Source organism: Oryzias melastigma, linkage group LG9 (assembly GCF_002922805.2).
Source record: "Oryzias melastigma strain HK-1 linkage group LG9, ASM292280v2, whole genome shotgun sequence".
Classification (NCBI taxonomy): Eukaryota; Metazoa; Chordata; class Actinopteri; order Beloniformes; family Adrianichthyidae; genus Oryzias; species Oryzias melastigma.
Genome location: NC_050520.1, coordinates 15,810,435 through 15,833,993, shown reverse-complemented (window position 1 = coordinate 15,833,993; position 23,559 = coordinate 15,810,435). Strand labels below are relative to the sequence as shown.

The 23,559-nt window shown below is 37.0% G+C and overlaps 1 protein-coding gene across 1 annotated transcript in view; it reads left to right on the top strand.

The window, feature by feature from the left end:
* LOC112150932 (gamma-aminobutyric acid type A receptor subunit gamma3) overlaps positions 1–22,684 on the top strand; it is a 59,690-nt gene extending 37,006 nt beyond the window's left edge. Inside the window, exons 4-9 of the mRNA XM_024279470.2 lie at positions 7,572–7,792; positions 11,297–11,379; positions 13,829–13,966; positions 15,596–15,748; positions 17,950–18,149; positions 20,954–22,684. Coding sequence (XP_024135238.1) covers positions 7,572–7,792; positions 11,297–11,379; positions 13,829–13,966; positions 15,596–15,748; positions 17,950–18,149; positions 20,954–21,235 — 1,077 coding nt within the window. The 3' untranslated portion in view covers positions 21,236–22,684. The remainder of the gene's footprint in view (positions 1–7,571; positions 7,793–11,296; positions 11,380–13,828; positions 13,967–15,595; positions 15,749–17,949; positions 18,150–20,953) is intronic.
* The last annotated feature ends 875 nt before the right edge of the window (positions 22,685–23,559 follow it).

Below are 23,559 nucleotides of genomic sequence, written 5' to 3'. Positions count from 1 at the left end.
ATAATGGTGATGGAGTAATTTCTCCTACATCCAAACTATGTACACAGCGTCAGGATTGATTAATGCAGCCATCTGACCACGTGGGTTAACGTTAATGTAGATATGCCATTAGAGACAGTATGTGAATCGTGACTCAGACCTGAGAGGGAGGAATCAAACATTACTATTCTGCTCAGGGTGAACTCACACTGAATGAGCTCTCAGCGATAGGAGGAGCTTGACATGCAGTCATGACACAATTACTACCAACAGATAAGCTGCTAATTTACTGTTAGTCTGACAATTTAAAACAATAATAATAGTAGCAATGCTAACAATCATCCTGATGCTACATTTTCATTTGTAGTAATGGTGGTTTCTTCTCTTCGTTACAGAGAAGTAACAGTTTCTGTTTTGAATGCAAACGTGTTTATGTATTCTCCTGTTGAGTTACAGCTTAAGGGAACCTCCCAGTACATTATTTGTATAAAATATAAAAATATTCGACCAACCTCAGATGAATACCAACATTGTTTTTCAAAACACTGCTTGACAAAAATGCAGCCAAAAACTAGGATGACTTCATCCTTAATCCTATCAACATATAAAATTAATTTGATTCATCTTTGTAAGTTTACTTTAAAATATAAAACTCCGGATCTCTCTTTTTTTAAGCATGTTCGTTTTCAGCACTCTATTTAACTGTTATGGCTGCTGATGTGATGTTTACCTGTCCTGTCGTTCTGCTCACCTGGCGTGGTGGACCAATCATCCTGATTAGCACCTGCTGGCTAAGCCAGAAGATTTGGGCTGATTCTTGTTCTCAGCAGTCTTATACTGCTGGGTTTTGTTATTTTAGTTTGGGGTATGACTTTAGTAGTCTTGATTTTTGGGCTTTGTTTCTTTTTTCTTGGTTTGATTTTGGTTAGGCAGCCTCAGCGGGCAGCTGCTGACTCAGATGGTTATCGTTCCTGGGCCAGCTGTCTCCTTGACTTATTTAATGTTTGGCCAAAGTTCCAATCCCTTTTTTTGTCTTTTTGTTTGAACTGGCACACTAATTGTTCCTTCTCTTCAGGACACAGATTTTTTTTTTTTCCTGAAGCTGTTCCTTATTTTCTTGTTTACAATCAGTGATATCCCATATTACTTTCATTATTTAGTTTATTTTTTTAACATTTCTGAATTGTATTTTTTTTTTCAATTTCTTTAAATTTTGTTTTCTGGAATTTTGTTTAGATTTCTTAAATGTAATGTTGTTTCTCTTATTGTTTTGCTTTTTTAAATGTCATGGTCATCTTTGATATGTTTTGAGTTTAGTGATTTGCTGATGTTATTTGCACCTAAGAACCACCGTAGTTAGCAAGTGTTGGTGCATAGCATTCACATATTGAAAGAGGCTGCGATTTCGCGCGAATATCGTCATGGTGCAGGTGGACAAGTAATTCTGGAGGTTCTCATACTACAGCGAATACACAGATGTTTGTTGTTGGTGTGCTGATGCGTTCATGGCCACACTGTCAAACCCAAACTATATCAGCAAGACTGGCAAAATGAGTTGTTCTTTTCTTCATATCTCTTCAGGGGTCGCCACGCATGTGCATTTTGGGTTTCTGTGTTCAAAACTCCCATTTACGGAAACCCTTCTTTACGCGCCGCTACGCAAGTTTCTACAACCGTTTTCCGGCTTTCCATACAAAACATGCAGCCACTGGATGCACATTCAAAGTTAAACCAGGTCAAAGTTTGACCATTCAGGGACTAGCATTTGGTAGTCAGGCCCGGCCCTGGGATGCATGGGTGAAAAATGTATTCGGCGCCCCCTGTGGGGTCCGACATTGTCGGAGCTGGGGCCCGAAACGGGTAACTCTCAACACGCTAACTGACTGGGCCACAACTCAGCCAAATTTTAGAGGAAAGTCAGAGGATTTCAATTGTTAAAGGTGTTGGAAAAAAGAAAATTCTAGAAAATTCTAGATAGCTAGTTAAATTTGTCTTTTTCAACCAATATGCAGCGGGGACTGAATTTCCAAGCAATTTTACTTAAGTAAAACGGATAAACCTCTGCTTTGAACTTGTGTTTCCGCCTTTTCCTTTTTTTAAAGAAGCACAACAATGCGCGCCCCCCTCTCCTCCCCCCAACCCAGCATAGACAGCAGCAGCGACAGGGGGGGAGTAGCGCTGTACGTCAAACTTCTGAGTTATTTTATTTACGTTTAACAAAAGTTCTTTTTTTTACATGAAATCATTGGTGTGTCAAATTGTTTAACAGAAAAGAAAATAAATTAATATATAATCATTGTGATTTGACCCCCCCCCCTCCAGCAGATGGTGCCATAGGCGACTGCCTGGGTTGCTTATGCCCAGGGCGGGCCCTGTTGGTAGTGATAAAAGGACGGTGTCCCTTTTCATTAACCGAAATGTCATCCGTTTGAAAATTGATCATAGAGGAGAAATGAATAATTGTGGTTTGTTCTCAGCCAGAATGATATAACCACTAATCTTTTATATATCGGAATAGAGCTCTGGAAGAAAAAGCCTGAAGCAAGATTTACACCGGTTAAAACATTTTAAATCAAACTTCTATCAACTGGAGGTTGTAGACATGTACTAGTAGTGGGTAGCGACACTCCAGTGTGAACACCGTGTGTTAAACCCAAGAACACATGTCACATACCTGTTGTGAACGTAACACAATATGTTTCATTCTGCTGCTTCGTTTCACTTTGAGTTACTTTATTTTCATCATTTCCTTTTGTGACTTTCACCTTCACAGAGCAGAAGTGTCTTTATGAACTGCACAGATCCATAGAAGCAAAAGTTTTGACAGCGTGTTGCTATGAAAGCCTTCAGGACAATGAAATATCAGCCTAAAAAAAGTTACGATGCCTTTTCATTTCTTAATGCCAGAAAATATATACCTCAAGGTCAAACATTTTGTATGTAAAGATTGATCAAAAGTCAATTAACTGAACAAAGACCTTTGGCACAACAGACGATCCACTGAAGAATGGCGGGAAAAATACATGAAATTCATTGTATTGTGAAAACTATTGATCCTGCCTTAAAAGAAATACTAAAATGTATCAGATGTGCAAACTTTTGCATCATTATAGGGCACATTCCTTTTCTTATGTGTGGCTTCTTTTGAGATAAACAATACATAGTGTAGTTGGTATTTACTAGTATGAAGCCAAAGTCCCTTCAAAAAAGTTTTCAGAGTGGAAATGGAGCAGCGAGGACTAAAAGCAGCGGCGCCTTATATAGAAACAATTGTAATCAGTCAGAGCAGTCCCAGTGGACGTGCCATGGCATGCTTCAGAAGGGGCTGGCTGCACAGCGGGTGAGATGCTTTGGGTATATATGTACCGGTATATATAATTTATACATGATTACACAAATAAACAGAATGTAGAGTTTGTTTTCACCTTTAGCATAGCTCATAAATCTTCTACAATTTACAAAAAAAATAACTTGTTTTAAAAATCTAAAACTACATAAGTCAAATATTAAAAACATATAATTCATGTACAATTTGTGAAGACCACAATCTTAATTTTGCAAAATGACTGTATAATATTCACAAAGTTAACCACTCACAGTACAAAAGAACAGATTGAGTCATGTTATGCTGGCAACAGATGATGAATACAAACACATATCACACAGAGACTGAACATTATGTTTGTTTGATTTTTTTTTTAAATTGCAGGTTGTGCTGTGAGATTAGAGGTCCTAAAGTAGGTCAAGGATGGCCAAGCATCAAAAGGCTCCACTAAGAGAGTATTTTATGGGGACTTCACACTCAAAGCTGAAACCACGTCTCCCATCTGCTGCCAGAAAAAGTCAGATAATGCAGTTCCTCTAATGACCATTGCATAAGAAAGTGATTCTCAATTGACTCCAATCTAAAAAGAAAAACTCAAACTTGTAAATAAATATAAATAAATAAAAATGCATATATTTACAGTCTTTTTTCAATATTTATTTATGTCATTGTTAAAAAAACAGCTGTTTTGATTTTATTAAAGTCTAATGAAAATTGTGTTTTTGTGTTTTTAGCTTGTTCTTGTGGCATTTTATTTACAAATGGAAGACATCAAATTGTTGTAAATCAGAAGCACATGAAAAAAAATAATTTGAAAAAGAGCTTATTTGTGATGTTGTAAACGCTGTGAGGGACTCAAACGTCCTGCTCCGCACCATTCTGATGCATCCACTTGGCAGACAAATAGATCCATGAACGTCTTTGTTTTCCTCATCTGAGCTGGAATTTGGATCAGAACTGTCCATCTGTCATGAATCCTTCCCGTCTCCCCCTCTGGACATCAGCAGGATCCATCACCTGAGTACTGGCACTTCATGGGTCTCCACACTACACTTTCCATCAGCCCCACAGCTGTTTTTCATCAGCAGTCACTCCCTTATTGCTTACTGCCTGCTTACCCTCACCTGGACCCTGACCACTCTGGTTGCTCTCTGATGCCCTCATGCTCACGTTTGACCTCTGCCTGCCTGACCCTGATTTAGCTTTATGGACTCTCAGCTGTGCTTCATTCCTGTTCTCCCGTCTATGCCAATAAAACCTGCTGCACTTGGATCCAGCCATCTGCCAGTTTGTGACAACATCTGGATAGATCCGATTTGCTTCTTTTTTATTTTTATTTTTGCACCTGTGATGTTAGGTTGGGAGTGTGAGGGACTCTCAGCAACGAGCCGGAAGGCGGTGTGGGGTTGCTCCGTTTTGGATCTTAGTTGAGTTAGGTGGAGAGAACCTGGATAATGGGCTTCTCCTGCTTTGGATACTTTGCAGAATCCAGTACATAATAACAGTGATTATTTTCCAGTCCATGGTTAAAACCCTGCCTAAGCTTAATGATCATTTGATAGAACTGATTTATTAGAATAGAAATATTTTTTGTGCATTTTATTACAACAAATGGCAACATACAACTAATGTATGTAAGCAACATAAGTTTAAACGTGTTAACTTTTTGAAATAAATGTGATTATTTCTTTACATGAAGTGCAAATTTGTTATTTTTTTAAGAAATATTTAAATGTATTTTTGAAATATTTGAAGTTAAGCTGACAAGTAATTTAAATTGATCTTTGAACATACATTGTTTTAAAATACCCTTTTAAATATTACACAAATCGAGCATTTTTGATTAAAACTTGTATGTACATGCTTACATGTGTGTCATATGTGTTATTAAATGATCATATTAATTAAACTGCCCTGAACTTAATATAAAGAAGCTTTTTTCAGTGCTTTGCAGCAAGTCTCTATTTTCTTCACAGCTTTACTTGCAATAGTGACTGAAAGCAGCTGTGAGCAGCAGGGAGGGGAAGCTGGATCAATACGCTTTCAGCATGGTTAAAATTAACTTCTAATGTAAAACACACACACAAAAAAAGCTGCAAATGTCCATCTGTGGTAAGATTTACCTTTCCCCTGCACATGCAGCTTATTGTTCTTGTATGAGATTATTTTAGCTTATATGTTTGATCTGCAGCAGTTTTCCTTCATTGGTTACTAAAGATAACGTTTGTTTCTTTCTTCTTTTTCCTTTTTCGAACGCCCAATGAAGCTCACAATTAAAGGTCATAAGCGCCCTGTGGTTCTAGTGATTATAGACTTCATTGTAATTGTGAGGTATTCAAGCTGGTGCAGAAACTATGTTTAAGGTCAAATGTATTTCAGGCGGCGGTAGTGCCAGATGACAGTCAGATATCATTAAATCCAACATGGGTTTTTTGTGTTCGTATTTATATTTTTCTTTTAATAGAGAAAAAACAGAAAAACTTGGATGAGACTGTTGATTTTACTTGCTTCGATACTTCTCTCAGACAACAGCAGAATACAGCACCATTTAATATTAAAAACATATATTTTCAGGTGCAGTTTTTCCATCCACAAATAAATGTTTATTTGTTTTACTAAAGACAGAAGCAGTGAAAAGGCTGATGATATAGAAACACCATCATAAAACATAAATTACATTTGTTTGCTGGAGTCCTTAACAACTTGATGGCTGAAATTATTTTCAAAAAATTCCACTTCTGTTTTTGCTCTCAAGTAAATGTTAATGTAAGGTAATTTAGAAGCCAAAGTAGTTTGGTGAATATTTGCGTCAATAGGCATCAAATGGTTAAATGTAGGCATCAAATTTTGTCCAAATAAATATATTTCCTTGAAAATTACAATAAAAATGTGGAAGATGTTTTTAAAGAATAATCAACCATATTATTAAATCCCAAAAGTACATGTTAGCATACAGTATTTTAACTAACCAATACAGCTAGCTTTTAAGCTAGCTATTCTTCAATTTAACACTAACATTTTCATAAAAGCAAACAAACTTGGTTTTGTAATTATAATGTCACTTCTGGAATCACGAAAACACATCGATGATTATTGTTGGTGATGGGTAGGCCCGTTTTAAATCAATAAAACAGCTGAGAAAAATTAGAAAAAAATCAACCACACTCTCTTATCTTTGATGTTTAATGGAGAAAATGTATTTTTTCTTTAATCACAATAAACATTCTCCAATGTGGTCATCCTTAAGAATTTTGTGTCATCAACTAAGTTGCTTTTTTATTTAAAAAAAATCTCACAGAAACATGATAAATGCTGCAAATCTGAGTAAAAATAGGAATAAAATTAGCTTCTTTAATGTAAAGGCCATGTCACACAGCCACTACGCACATTAATAAAATTGTGGTCTTTCCTGATACATCCATGACGTATGTAATCAAGATACTTTATTAATCCCCTGGGGGGAAATTCATTAATTCATAATTGTCTCTTGCGGATCTTTACGTGGATTTGGTTTTGAGCTGTTCAAAAATTTTGGTCGGTTGAGAATTATGCATATTTTATAAAGTTCATATGTAATTATTGCATAAATCTTACACAATTGCACACAAATTGTTGGGAAGATGCACCTTCAGCTGCACTCTTGAATTAATCCACAGTCCCCCCACACCTTCTCCTTCACATTAAATTGTATTGTTTTTTCCATATGTGCTTCTGTGTTTAAATTGTGTAATTTCTTTTGTTGTATCTTCACTTTATGCCCAATGTTTAGATGCATTTTTTTGTCCCCATCGATGAGCCAATTCCCCAGTAAACCATACACCCATGCTAAGCGAGGTGAACTGACCTTTTTCAGCTGCGCCTCAGTTATCTTTAAACTGTATGTGTGTATTTCTGTTGTATGTCTGATCTTGTTTGGGTTGTACTGGGATCTAATTGTGTGTGTCAGTGACAATATGACAATAAATGAGAGCTGAATCTTGAAATCCACGTATACTGATGTATAACTTTCATATTTGGTATACAGTGCACAAATCACGCTAAAATTACATAATTGACACATGAATCACTGATGAATTGCATATAAATAATATAAGGAATAATCACACATGAACTGTGCGTGACGTGTGACGGGTATATCAATCCCCAGGTCTCCCGCTCCGTGGGGGGGGCGAGTACTCGGAACTAGACACATTTCTGTTGATGAATAAACGTCACATGCTCCACCGTGTCTCTCTAACCCAATGTGTCTCTGTTCTTTCCTTTTTAGGAATACCAAATCGACATTATCTTTGCCCAGACGTGGATAGACAGCCGCCTCAGATATAACAGCACCATGAAAATATTAACTTTGAACAGTAATATGGTTGGACTCATTTGGCTGCCAGACACCATCTTCAGAAACTCCAAGAATGCAGATTCCCACTGGATTACAATGCCTAACCAACTGCTGAGGATATGGAATGATGGCAAAATACTTTACACCTTAAGGTAAAGACAGAAACGGTATGTGTGGAAAGACTTTCTATGGTGAAGATACACGACAAGTTATTTCACACAACAGTAGACAATAATAGCAATCATCTGTTTTTACATATTCTGTACAAATATTTTAGATTTTATTTGAATAGTTTTATTTTCACAATTATTCTTGGAAAAAACTGCCAATACATTTTTAAAGACTAATATTTACATGGTTATCTAGTACCTGTTAAAGAATGACTAAAATGTTAACACAAATAAAGAAAAAATACTTTTTAGCTCAATTTAAAATAGAAAAGTTCTGCTACTTTTTTTGCTTTTATGAAGTATGTGTAGGCCTTCTATTTAAATGTTTCAAATGCAAACTAAAATTTGAATACATTGGAACGATAAAACTGTATCAGTCTTACCTCAAAAATTGATTAATATTTGTACAATTGTACAAATCTAAAGCAAAATATTTGAAATCAAATATGCGAAACATCAGGTGTAGAAGGATAAAAGTTTGTTGTTTCTAACCCTGTCAGACTAGAATTATGTGGGCTGAAATATTCTCCTCACCAAAGGGACTTTCATACCAAGATCCACTGACCCAAAGTGGTTCTCCTTAACCCACTGAGGAGATGAGGTTTAGAAAGCAGAATCTATGTAGATCTAATACAAGCAGCAGGAGCTTCAGTTCTGAGGGGGCCTGGAAGTCTTCTTAGTCCCTGACTGACTAGGACAAAGATTGGCTGCTGGAGTGCAGATGTCACCTGGGGGAGGGCATCCAAATACAGAAGACAGGTCATGGTTGATGCATTCAAGCCTCGTTTCCACTGAGCGGTACGGTACACCGTATTATAGAATAGACTCATTAAGGCAGACCAAACCGTACCATTTTTGGGCTCCCTTTGGTTGTAGTCCATAGAAAAATGGAACGGATTGGATAGGGCGGAGCTATTGGCGTCATTATTTCAGACTATTTAGTTATATATTTGGTTTAATAATTGATCAAATTAGGTTATAAATGATATAAACGATAGAAGACAAATGGCACGATAGTCACTTTTCTATCACCCACACGATATGTACCGTCATATCGCTCAGCACCAGAATGTATTATGTCTCCTATGTATGGAGACGTATGGAACACCCTGTACAATACATGCAGTTCATCAAAAGCTTTCCTAATTACCCCCAAAAAAGTGCATATGTCACAAACTGGAGGTCCCAAAATGCAGGAGACCGCTGGGATAAACGTTTAATAATAATTAAACTTTGACACAACAAAACCCACAGAAAGAAAAATGGAAACTGGTGACGAGCAGATGGCCTGATAGTGACCAAGACACTGAAATAGACTGAAGACAATTACCAGAAATGACAACAGCAATGGAGGATTAACATTAACCTGTAGTGACTGACAGTGGACAACTCAAAGCAAGACATTACCAGAAGCACCACTAAAAACCAAGCTGGAATCCTCACAGAAGAAGTCATTCTTCATCTGGATTTAGTACAACAACGATCAGCTATAGAGGACCAGGAGATTCAGAGAAAGTAACCAATCAATTACAATTGATGGGTTAGTGGTAGAGTGTACTCTCCCTAAGACTGGTAGGTCGTGGGCTCAAATCTATAGTGGGTCATACCAAAGACTCCAAAAAAGAGACCCACTGTCTCCCTGATTGACACCCAAAGTTGAAGGGTTGGATGGGTAGTTGAATCCCTAAATGGCTCCCAATTGTGTCTGCAGCCTCCCCAGGTGATGGGTCAAATGTGGAGAACAAATATCCCTCATTCAGGTGTGTTACAACTACTTGGTCTTTAACTAAAGTGAAAATAATAAAAATCTTTATGGGTTTAAGTAAGTTTATATTTTTTAATATTCCTTTATTATAAGATTATCATAGATTTGTAAAAAAAAAAAAGGATTTCCTTTAAATTGTAATGGCCCCCTGCTGAGAGAAAATAAATCAAATGTTTCCACAGAAGCAGAGCAGCAGTATTTTGTGTCTCATCTTGATTCTCAGGAGCTGAGCAGGAATTTACAATTAAAACCATGCAAACTTGAGCAGTAATGTTTACTGACGTCATGAGAAAAGTCAAATTGATGTTCTGTGCTTTTGTTAGCTGGCATGGCTGAAGTCAACTGAGATCTTCTGATACCTTTCCTGCATCTACTGCTTTGTCCCTCTTCATGCCCTGAGGAAAGTAGAACACCAGGAACACTGCAAACATTTTTCCATCTTCTTTTCCTTCTTTCACCGGTCTTATGTATCCACTCAGAGTGCATTACATTGCTTTTATCTTGCACTCTTTGATAGTAAGTGGTCAAAGCCATTTTGAGAAATGCAGCACATCCTTGAGAAGATACTTTCTTTTATGTTGTCTTGGTTGATTCTAAACCCCATAGCGAGATGTGAGAATTGGGCAGGTCGATTTCATCATGCATTAAGGGGTCGCTGCCTTCTTAATGCTTCCTGTAGCGTTTTCCTCCAGTGAGAAAAAGACAATGCAGATTCCTTTGACTGATTTATAATTGAAGGTCAACAGCACATTGGCTTGATAATTGGATCACATCACAGACTCTTCCCCCCTGGAAGCAGTTACACATGGTAATTGCAGTAGTCTATTTTAAGAAAACACTGTGTTCCTTTTGGTAATCTGACATCTCCATCGTACATTAGTTTACGAGGAGGCAGCGCCGCAGGAATGACAGAGAAACCTTCTTTTGTCAGTCAGCCTTTCATTACCTAAACTCAAGAAAATGGTAAAACGAGAGTCGAGCAAAGCATGGACCCATTATTCATCTATTATCTAGAACTTTCATAAGATACCAGACATCTGGATAACTCCTTCTGTGGTCTAAACAACATGGTGTTCAGATTCTCTGTCCATCCTAATCAAATATAAGAAACGATCATTCATGTTTAATCAATACAGCAGGTCATACTGAGCAGCATGAAGGACAGTAAGTACACTGATGTATCTTGGTTTACCTTTTCTTGAGCTGAAAAACTGGTTTCAAAGAAACGTGATCTGACAAAACTATATTAAAATGTTACAATAATTATTGATTTATTATTATCATTACTATAAAGTGTAATTTCCAATATATCAGTTCCTTAAGGAATCTAATTTACTTTTAATTAGTAACTGATTCAACATCATTTAAGATAATTGCCTTAGAGCCTTGTGTATGACTTATAAATGTGTCTATTTATGTAAAATCTCACTTAAATTAACCCCAAATGACAAATCTGACCAGCTTTTTTATCTGCTGCTAATTCTCAATGATTTTATTAAATAAATACTTTGAAATGCAAATTTAAGTTTCTTTTAGGTGTGTCCTCCATTATCAGAAAAATGCTACGAAAACATGTTGAAAAAAACACCCAAAAATATTTTGCAATTATAACCTCCTAAATAGTAACTTATAAGCTCTATACTTTATATTTATGCAGATGAAAGAAGAAATAAGGAGATATGTAAGATGTAGCAGTTAGTTCGCTTTGCTTTGTTTTGCAGGTTAACCATAAACGCAGAATGCCAACTGCAGCTACACAACTTTCCAATGGATGAACACTCGTGTCCTCTTGTTTTCTCCAGTTGTAAGTATACTTTGATTTATACTTTAATATCCTACTTCTGAGGCCGTCACCAGAACAACTGAAAGTCCATATATAATCACCCACTGTTGCAAATGTATTGATAAGCACCAGGAGGGTGAGAAAATATTGTGATACTTAGTTTGTGGATTTAAAATGATGCCAAGATGAAGTTTAATGAAATGTGTATGAACAAAAATGTAGTTCAGCGTCTTACTTTTGTTTTTCAATTAATACCCCGACCACTACATAGCAGAACAATACATGGAGCCTCTTGGAGCAGCGCTACACCATGTCACACCACGAGAACCATCTTATGTGAACTCTGTTGTTTTTGTTATGTACTAGCAAAATGAAACATGTACAGCTCAAATCTTAACTAAAGACTTGGACTGGTACCGTCTTTATGGCTCATGACAGAATGAGTGAGACTAGAGCAGAGATGGGCAAACTTTCTCACTTGCAGGCCACAAATGGTTCTCAAATTTGACTGAAGGGCCAGACTAGGAGCAGATACGTGGCGTGTTTTGGTAATTCACCTCGTAAAAGGGAGAAATAACACGGGACAAAAACATGTCTTAATCCTGATCAAAAATGACTTTAAAACAGAGGTTTTTATTTCAAAATGGTCCTTTTTGTTCTCATTTTGGTGCCATTTTCACCAATGAGTTGATGTCCCTCAGGGAAAACTCAAACTCAGGGAAATGCTGCGTTCAGGTAGTGTTGGAATAATCGGAAAAATAGCTGTCCGACCTTGAAATCACACATGAATATTGGAAAAACGAAGACTCTTCAATTCTTTGTGAAAGCAGAATTACTTTCTGCCTGAACAAAGGTGGATTTATTTGTAGGGCAGCATCTGTGTGGAGACACCTGATCTACAGGAATAATATAACATCAATACAGGTCATCAAAATCATTTATTCCAGTTTGGCGGGCCAGATTAAATAGTTTAACTGAGCTTCAGTCACAATGTGGAAGACGAAGCGATCAAAAGTTCTAATGAGAAACATTCACGCAGCAAAACACTCTGATTCAGCAACCTGATAGATCAGAGTCACATGTATAATGCTCTGAGCGGTCAAATACGTGTTAACTTCTGCCTGTGTGAAAACAGAGATGTAGTGCAGACTTCCAGAAGAAGTAAATAAAGGGAAATCATAGAGCTTCTGCCATTAAAATGTATTTTACTATTTTACTTGCGTGAAAGGTGCAGAAATATTCAGATTCAGTTTTTTTTTTATTTTATTTTTATTAAAGTGGAAACTGAAATATTTGCTCTGGTATTGTATTGTGATGTTTCATGATACTTATTGTATCTTGACATGTATCATGATACACACTGTACCAATACTCCCCCCTAATATACACAACCACAATAGATCAACCCTGTTTGCATCAGTGGTGGATGAAAAGTTGAAAAATTAAATGAAAAGTTACCAAATACATATGTCATACATTATTATAATATTTATTGTCATTAATACTGTATTAAAGCAACTGTTCTACCAGCTGATGTGTTTTACTTTTGTAAAGCTGTAGCAAAGAAAACATTAAAAACTATGCAGAATTTTTTTTGATGTTGCGGCGTCTACAATGTAAGGGTGAAGGGGCTCAAGAATTCATTTAAAATATAGTTTTTGTTATTTTTGCAATCCTTTAAGAAGCTTTCATTGAGGATTTCTTCATCTTTATCAATAATGATATTAATATTGACTGATAAATTGGGGGTAGTCAGTAGCTCCGCCCCTGATCGACATGTTTCCCCTTTCTTTGACCCTTTCTTGTTGAGGTAGAAGCCTCAGAAATAATTACAAAAGAAATCTATTTATGAGTAATAATTTTTCAAAATGATCCCCCTCTAAATCTTTAAAGAGTCACAATTTGCTCTGTTAATTTCAGTTTTATCATGTAACATATTAATATTTTAAATATTTAATTTGACCAGGACATTATGGAAGACCCACCAGCACTAATGTTAATTGAGTTCATTCATGGAGCATGTTGTAGCTGGGCGACATCTTTCATGTAACAGTTAATTTAAAAACTTTCATGTGAAGTTATTACCAAAGTGAGCATGTTGAGAGCGTTTCTACCTGCCTTTTCTCAAGCTTTGGATGGCTCTAAAGAAAATCACAGATGGAATCATTAACCTGTCATTAACCTCCTGTGAACCGTCACTGGAGACACCCCCCCAGGCTCTTTGTGTTTCTGTGAAGGTTAGGCCCAACATCAAGACAGATTCACTGCGTTATTGAACCAAAACTTTCATTTGATCTTCTTTTATTTTTCCTCTGTCTTCATTTAAGTCTGTCCTTTTCGTTAGCTAACTCCCAGCACAAGACAAATGCTTCTCCGGGTGGCTCCTAGGTCTGCCCGCGCAGGGGTATCCATCACCGGGATGTGCCGTGTCGCTCCAGGGGTCACACACATATTATCTTTGTAATTGCAGACGGATACCCACAAGATGAGATGATTTACAAGTGGAGGCGGAACTCGGTGGCGGCGGCTGACCAGAAGCTGTGGCGTCTGTACCAGTTTGATTTTATGGGCCTGAGAAATACAACAGACATAATAAAGACAACGGCAGGTACAGAGATCCTCCAAAAACACAAATCTGTTGAGATGATGAGGGTGGCTCTGGAACAAAGCATCATTAGCTGAAATTCCAGCATAATCGCAGTAAATCTGAGAAGCTCAGAGATTAGAGATTTGTAGAGTTTGTGAAGTTCTTTGTCAATAAAGTGTTTCCTTGCTATATCGCATGTCACCTTTCACAGTCTTGCTGTTTTCAGTGCAATCTTTGCATGGCCATTGAGGTCTACTTCCTGATTGGCTGTTGATGTTGTCAATCAATATGTCCTCAACATTCTACCAGAACAAGACATTTTGTTTTTGTTTTTTTGTCAGTTTTTGCATGTTATCATGTTTACACATGTATTGACTCCGGCAAATCTTAGTAGAAATAAAAAATGGCCTGTATAGTTCTTTTTTATTACTGCTTTATTCAAGAGTAAATTGTGCTTAAAAATGCTACCTTCTCCAACTAAAAAGTTTCAAGCAGATTATTTCAAATTTTGCAGGAACTTTTTACAAAAACGACATGAGTTATCATAGAACGTCATTTTTTTGTAACAAGGCTAATAATTTTTTTTATTGAATCTATTCCAAAATTTAAAAATTTCATGCAACAATAAAAGCTTGAACTGCACAACAGATACGGTGTTTAAACTCATTCATTTAAGTTAGCTATGCTGGTTACTTTTATTTTGAGTAGCAATTTCAAAGCAAATGCCTTTTTTTAAATAATTCATGCTGAAAGATCTTTTATTTGGTGCAAATTCTTTAGCTCATACATATTAGATGTTTTTACAGCAACTGTCAGGAAAAGGATTGTTGAATTCCTGCTGCTGTTGATTTCCATTAGGTTGTGTGACATGTTTTGTTTGGCTGGCATCACTTCTAAAGTGTCAGTGCTGCCGTGTTTTGTGAATGTGACAGTCTGTTCGCTGCATCGTTGATGAACCGCTACGCCACTAAAACAGAGCCTTTCAATCACTCATGCTTCACAGCTGACAAGCAAAACAATAGAATCAAGACAAAAAAAACTCTTAATCAGCTGTTCGGAAAAGATTAAGGCTTGATTTGATGTGTCAGTGAACATTTGTGTGAATACAGGTGTTAACAGATAGAAATCCATTTGATTAACTCCTTTATTCTATTGGTCTATTGGTTCAATAAGCTCCATGTTCGTAGTTAATTGGTTGACTAGATTTTTTTTTTATATTTATGCCATTCATGAATGCCTCTTTACCTACTTATTGTATGAAAGTCCCATTCACATCTTTTTTATCTTTCTAGAAACATTCCCAGGGTCTTTAATTATGAATATACTGTTTTTAGATAAAACCTGTTTTTATTTTTAACTATATACAGTAATTTCTCCAACGCAGCAGGAGTTCATTAGAAATTTTTTTCCTGAGTTATGGGCGGGACTATTAGTTTGGAGCAACTCCAGACCCCTTTCCCATCACCCATAGCTGAGAGCTCTCTGTTTACACACTCCCACTAGCTTACAGACCCTCACACTAACATTAGGAGTGCAACAAAAATGGCGTTCAGACGAGGAAAACAAAGACGTACACGGAGTTGGTTGTATTTTCAGTAATATGAATGCTGTGAGTTGTTTTCTTGTCTTCCATGTTTTTGTTCTTCACAGGAGACTATGTAGTGATGACGGTTTACTTCGACCTGAGCAGGAGAATGGGCTATTTCACCATCCAGACCTACATCCCTTGCATTCTGACTGTGGTTCTCTCCTGGGTCTCCTTCTGGATCAAAAAAGACGCCACTCCAGCCAGAACGGCCTTAGGTACAGCTAGTTTTAGAAACGGAAGACCTTCTTCTGAACATTTGATTTGCTCTTTTTCTTCACGTTTTGCCTTGGATTTGCTTTGTCTTTACATCAGACTGCTTAGATATTTGTTTGTCATGGAGTTTGCTTCTTTTTTTTCCTTTATCTGTTTTGTTGTTCCTTTGTTTGTGCTCGCTCTCTGTTGTTGTGCAGTCCACTGGAGTTCTGTCAAGGTAATTGATTTGCATTATATCTGATATCATCTGTTGAATTTGTGATCTAAGTGAGGTTATGCTTCAGAATCCCACTTCTTTAAGCTGTCTTAAGATGTGATCTAAACTTTTTTACCCTTAGAGACAACAAAATATGTAAAAATATACAAATATGCGACAAACCTGTTTGGCTCCTAACATACCTAAATGTAGCATCTATTTAAAAGCAAAAACCTAAGTGATGTCTTACTTATTAAACATGCTAGTCACAGCTTAAAATAAATCCAGGCAGGCTGTAAGCAATGTTGGATTTTATTATTTTATGTTTTTTTTTTTGTACATTTTCATTTATTAAGTTTGTCAATTGAAAGTATTTCCATCAACGCTGTTTTTGTTGTTTCTTTAGCAGAGGTGTACCAACGATTCTGTCCACAAAGCCAAACGCTTGTCTTTAGTGAAAGAAAAGTTTGTTTCAGCGACAGATTCTGTGATTGCAAGCAACTCCAAATCATCACACCACCACCTCTGTGCTGGACATTTGTTTGTAGGTGTTTGTGCTCGTGTGTGTTGCTCATCTTACTACTGAAGCATTTTTTTTCTCATGCATTGAAATTCATATTTGAAAAAATATATTTTTTACATGACTATTGCAAAAATTAATACAATCATTATAAGTTGTTTTATAGGTTAAATTATGAGGAAATCTGAGCGTATTCAACACATAGTTCAATCTGTGCACACAAAGCTTCTGACATTTTGTTTGCCTGTAGACTAAGATAAATGCTGCAGAGTGGCTTTTCTGCAGCTCCTACTATTGATTAAAGAAAGATCTCTTAAATTTGTAGCACAACATCAGGAAACAGCCGGCCAGAGTAATCATAGTGGCAGGCGGTGTTTAAGGGAAAAGTGTGAATTTTCTGCCTGAAATGGATGGGACCAGCTGGTTGCCATGGGAACGAGAGAAACAGATAATTTCTGCATTCATTTATTTTCCATTTTTAGCGTCCGCTGGGCTTTAAACTTTTCGAAAAACAAAGGGCAAATCACAAAATAAAAAAATAAAGAAATGAAAATAAAATACACAGACCTGGAGGACGTCTTTTTGCTGCAGTTGATAACCTTTCCAAATCATCTGCAAGCTCCCACCTAAAAATAGAAGCAGGGCACATTGCAAGTAATTGACCTGTGGGTAACAGATGATGCATTAATCTATATTTTTTCATAATAAGGATCAAATGACCTTGTGGAGTAGTTTTAAGAAATGTAACAGTTTGAATATAAAACGTTTTCTAAGCCCGCCGACGTCAAACATCCTGTGATGCATCAGGTCAATAATGTGTCAGCCAGACAAGAGCCTCTGCCTTTCTGGGGGTAATCACCATCTTTTTGGTCTTTAAGACAGAAGACGGTAATTCATGAAGGGCCTCTCCACTGTTGATTAAGTTGTTTACCAGATCCCTGTGCTGTGGCTCTTCCTCATCTTACCGCTGAACTTCTGTGGGTTACAGAAGTCTGATTTGTACAATCAATCTGATGTCCAACAAGGGAGCAAAAGTTGATATTCTCTTTAAAAACCCACGGCGATGAAAATCTAACATGTTCTTGTGGCATTTTTCTCATAATAGAGGACGTATAGTTCAAATAGTTACGCTTAAAACTGCATTTTTTAGTAGTTCTTTATTCAAATTCTTGAGCAGACTAGAACAATTCTGTTTGAAAAAGAGCATATTTGGGATGTGACAATGCAGAAACTATGTCCTAGAAAGCAACCATGATTTCTGTTTATGTTTTTATTTTTTTTAAATGGCATAATCATAGTTAAAAGCCCACTGGGACTGGCTTTAAAATTCCTTATTGATGCAAATATTCGAATGCCTGATTAAGAAAAACTAGAAATTTAGATTTTATTCACTCAAAGAATGGATTAAATATGGAAACCACAGATTCCCCAATTATGTGTAGTTGTTGCCTACCTAATGTGTCTTTGGGCTTTCTTCTGTCCTGCAGGCATCACCACAGTTCTGACTATGACCACCCTCAGCTCTGTAGCCAGGACTTCACTGCCCAGAGTGTCTTACGTCACCGCCATGGACCTCTTCGTCACTGTTTGCTTCCTGTTCGTCTTCGCTGCACTGATGGAGTATGCCACTTTGAATTACTACTCGTACAGCTCTCGAAGACACGGCTGCATGGGACCCAACAGAACGGTGAGTTCAAATCTAAGTTTGTGCTGTCGTCTTAATGCTTGAACTTCCTACCACACTCAAGGGGTGTCCAAAGTCAGTCCTCGAGGGCCGGTGTCCTACATGTTTTCCAACCAGCCTGCCAATGAAGCTTCTTATTGGCTAAACACACCTGATCCAGGTAATCACCAACGTTTCTGGAAAATCAGCTCGAGGCCTAAATTTGGACACCCCTTCTCGAAAACATTCATTTGAACAAAACATGGGCCTAATTCCATCAATGGACAAAAGTTTACCATTTAGGTGAGGATGTTTGTTCTAATTTACTGTGATATTTATTTTTTTAAAGATACTGACTGCATAATTGACAAAGGAAGCTGGTGCTAAAATTCGTGAATAGCTGCATTCTTTGATTGTCTGATAGATTTTTTTGTAAAATTTTCATCCATGTCCTGTTTCTGTCATGTTTTTTTCCTTAAGGATTGTGGGTAAAGTAATGGATTTACACCATTCCTCTTTCCGTTTTCTTCACTTGAAGCTTATAAATGTTTCATAGTTGCAGCCACTAACCGTTTCTTTCCTTCAGTAGCATCCACTTGTTTCGATATATTTCTGTGCCTCTTTCAAATTCACTCTGACCCCCCTAGTAGAGGCAGACTGATACTTTAGAGGGGGTGTTGTTCCTCACTTTCTCCTCACGCTCTGAACAGCAAATTTAAGCCTCTCTCTGTCCCTTTACATGTAATACTTCTGTTTGGACTGGATTAGATTAAAACAGTCAGACCGATTTCTTGTATAATTTCACCGTTAGGGGCAATAATTGTGAATTATTGCTTCAGACATAAGAAAACTGAATTCTGCAGCTTCCAATGGTCTCAGGCCCCACAGCATCTCAGGCTTGAAGAACCTAATATTATGTCTTGACTGTGGATTTCCTTCCAGCCATGAATGTGTATTGAAATGTCTGTAAGACAATGGCGGCGAGGCCAACACGGACCTGAGATTTGCCAAAAGGCATCAACTGAATCGTTGGAGTGGGTCATAGATTCGGTTTATGGTTATGGATGAGTAATTCCTCAGATGGGCGCCTTGGTCATCCTCCAGAATGAAAGCTGGCGCCAACTGATGGCAGCCGTCAGTATGTGGAATGACAGTCTTCGCTGTCCTCTACCTCCTGACATAGAGGACTGATGACTTTTGTTCTGGGTCTCAAACCAAGCAAAGGTCCATAAAACAGGCCAGTTAAGAGTTTGTCTTCAGAAATTATTTGTTTAGGATTTTTGATCCCAACTCTTTATTTTAAATTAACCATATACAGTATGTACCGGTTCCATATCCTGTTACGGATCTGCAGGAGGCTGTTTTAATCTCCAAGATAACCCAAGATACATTTGTCACTCTGAACAGCTCACTTAGTCCATCGGTGATTCACTTAAAGACTCACTCCAATGAAAATAGTTTTTAACCCTTTAACACCTGAGGCATCACCGGTGACGCTAAATTACAAAATCTCTAACTATTCAACCGTTAACACGATCAACGTCATTCCAGTAGATTCCGAAGTAGAAAAGCGGCTCATTTTTGTAAAATTCTTCTCAGTGGTTTTTCAATTATGACTATGCAATTTGTAGCCCTAAACAAAAACTCGTCGTTCCCGAGGACATCGTTCCTGCAGTGGGTGGGATTGTTGGCACGGAGTAAGCTTGCCCTTATATCCCATGATCCCTTTGTTTACACACTCTCCCACTAGCTTACAGCCACTCACAACACCAAGCTAGTATTCTTGGTAGTGCTGGGCGATACTGAGCATTTGGGTATTGATCCGATACCAATTTGATACCAGTTCAATATCACCAATCCGGATACCGATATTGATATTTTTTTGATGCGGTGGATGTGACACAAACTTTAAAATTTCAATTGTTTTGATCACTGAGAATGTTTTCTTTTTTTTTTCTTTTCCCTTTTTTAAATTACTTGATAAACAAAAACAGGATTAGGATAATATTTTCAATTAAATGAAAATTAGTTATTAAAAACAAACTTCTTAAAATTAAATAAAAATTGAAAAAGTTAATGCAAAACAGTCTACAAACTAAAAAGAAACAAGTAACTGTGATAAAAAAAATGACGTTTAATGATAAAAAAACTTTTTAGCATTTAAATAGAACAACTAAAACAGGTGACTTGTCGAAAACAACTCAGCATTTTAATATGCACTGAGAGATCTGCTGCTGAGATCTCATAGGAGTGGTCAGAGTGGTGAGGAGGCGACTCAGCTGGTCCTTTTTGCAGATACAGAAAAGTTTCAAACCAGAGCTGAAGTATTGATATCTGTGGGCCAGAATCAATCCAATACCAACTTGAGATCGATACTTTGGATCGATCTGAACAGCACTAATTCTTGGTACAACAAAAATGATGAGCGATATTGGAGCCATCCAGCCGTACAGTTTTGATCCAGATGCCAGCTCGGACAAGGAAAACAAAGACGTTAGTGAATCTAATCGTTTATAAGTGGATCCATAATAATAGAGTAGAATTTGTGGCCCGCTGACTAAAGCTACACACTTTTTCAAACATGATTTTTTATACACGACACAATTTTAATCCTAATTTTCGTTCTCCATCATGAGAAAAATAACACAATAAATACATTAAAAACACAATTTTCGATGAAGTGGGTCTTCACCTGACGAAGGTCAAAACTTCATCCTCACTGCAGATGTATCAGTGTCTATAATGCTGTAAAATATAAGTGCTTGTATTTTTTAATGTAATGAGTGATCTCTGTTGTCGTGTCCAAAGAAAGATTTTCTTCTTTCCAGAACTACTCCGTCCTGAATGTGAGACCTCCTCCACACACCATCATCGCGTTAAACAACTCCCTGTACTGGCAGGACTTCGAGGACACTTGTGTGTACGAGTGTTTGGACGGAAAAGACTGCCAGAGCTTCTTCTGCTGCTTTGAGGAGTGCAAAGGAGGTGGGTGGAGGAGAGGACGGCTCCACATAGATCTACTTGAACTGGACGCATACTCCAGAGTCTTTTTTCCCACCTCCTTTTTGCTTTTCAACATTGTCTACTGGGTAGGTTATCTCTACCTTTAGTGAACAATTTACCGCCGTTTTGTTGTCAAAAGCAGGACAAAACAGCTTTAAGCTGTTGTTTCTTACCAACACCAAGTAACTTTTTCCTGTGGAGCCTGAAGCCTGGATATGAAGATGTTTTGGTGAGGACACATGGGTCATTTTCTGACAAGATTCTGCCTCTGTGACTTCACAATCACTGCTGAGCTCCTTTATCTGCTGAACAAAGTGAGGATGAACCGTGTTCTGACGGGAGACAAAGACAGAAATGTTCTCTGCAGACTTCTTAGTCAGAAAAACTGCCTCTGTAGAAGGAATCTTTCTATACAGCCATCAGTCAAACCCAGTTGATGAAAATCCAAGGACATTCAAACCATTCATAGTGCCTTGCTATGGAGGGGTAGATATTATCTGCAACAATAATCAGGGAATTATTATTTGTTACAAAATAAATATATAAGCTTGGCGCTTCGCTTTGACTGATGATGGCTGCATTTGTTTCAAGTGTTGAGTTTTTGTTTGACGAAAAAACATTCTTTTCCTTTTTAATGATTGAGTTACTTATTTAATAATACTTTTTTTTAAATTCTAGTGGCATTGTTGAGTAAACTTGTTCCCTGATAGAAAGTTAGTTCAAACTGACTGGAATTCATTCATTAAATTTCATTTAAAGGTATTACTGAAGGATTTGCATGTTGGTTTTTGAAATAAGGAATGATTAAAGGCAGTAAAAAAGAGTCCAACATTGAATGTATTTTTTTTTTCTTGATATAAAAAGCATACCATGTAAAAATCCTGCTTTTGGTTTTAATTTTATGATCACTGTTTATGCTATTGTCACAAAAACAATTACTATTACGTATTGAGGCGGCATCGGCAGAATCTTCAAGATTTCATGCCGCCGCCTGATTTTTGCCAAAATTGTGGTCGTGGTTGTACGTTATTTGGACCATTAGGCAAAGGTAGGTGATTATCTGGGGCCCCCGCGGGTCCCAGATAATCATCTAGCTTTGCCTAATGGTAACTCCGGTCCTGGATATGTGACCATAGTCTTAAGATGTTTTTGTGTTACAAAACAAATGATCAAATTTAGTTTTTCCTGAAGAGGTTCTGCTTGTGTTCATGTATTGTAGTCCCAGCCTGAATGCTTGCAGATTGAATCCACTACTGAACATGAAAATTTAAAGCTTTTGGAGTTTAAGATGAAAAGCATGATATCTGATCTAAAACCAGACTGTTGCCATGACTTCATCTCTTTTACTGTTTTGGACAACAACAGGAAGTTAGCTCATTACATCATAGCTTCTCTTTTATCATGTGATACTACACTGCATAGAGGTTCAAACAACACAAAACATAAAAAAAAAACTTTTTTTAAGTCAACTCATATATGAGAAACTTCTGACAAATAAACAAAAACAAAAGAGTAAATACGAATAATCTCAGAATTCTGACTTTGATATCAGAACGCTGATTTTTTAATGCTAATTATGACTTTAATCTCCACGTTTGGACCTTTTTTTTAGAATTTAGACTCGCAATTTTGTGACTTTTTTTCTCAAAATGTTTATATTAATCTCAGAGTTAATCCTACATTTATGAGTTTAATTTCTGAATTCAAGCCCTTTTTTTAGAACCTAAACTTTAACTCTTTCACACCAGAGATGTCGCCGACGACACCTAGAGAACAAACGCTCTTTGACAAACTATAACCCTTCGACCGTTGACACCATCAACGTGAATCAGCTGATTCTGACATGCAGAAAAGCGGCTTTCCATATCAGCACATTACTAACATCAAGGGTTGCAGATCAGTGCAACAGAATAAGCTGATTTGCATTGATTGCATGAAAGAATGTTTTTTTCTGCTTATAATTAATATACATTAATTATGTCAATGATTGAGCTACGGTATTTGAATTTTTTTTTTTTTTTTACTTTAAAGCGGAAGTCAAATTAAGATTAGAGTTCTGAGAAAAAGTGGAGATTTTTTGAAGATGACAAAGTCAGAACTTCTCATTTGTTATTTCTATGTCTCTAATCCTCCTTCATACAAAACTCAGGTTACAAATATAACATGAAATAGCATCATTGTTCTTTAACGTGCTATGTGTAAAAGTGACCTTTGCATCAATCCTTTTTAGACTTGAACTTGACGGATTCACCTGGTGGTTCTAAAGAAAAACAAAAACAATTTCATTCAGCAGTCGAGTTTTTCAAGTACATGGAACTTAGCTAAACTTAACTTTGACTGTACAACTATGTTTCTGTTAAAACGAGTACAGATGAAATGTTGTATGTTTTGTGGCTGTGTAGTGGCAGGGTTTGATTTCATGGACAGCTTG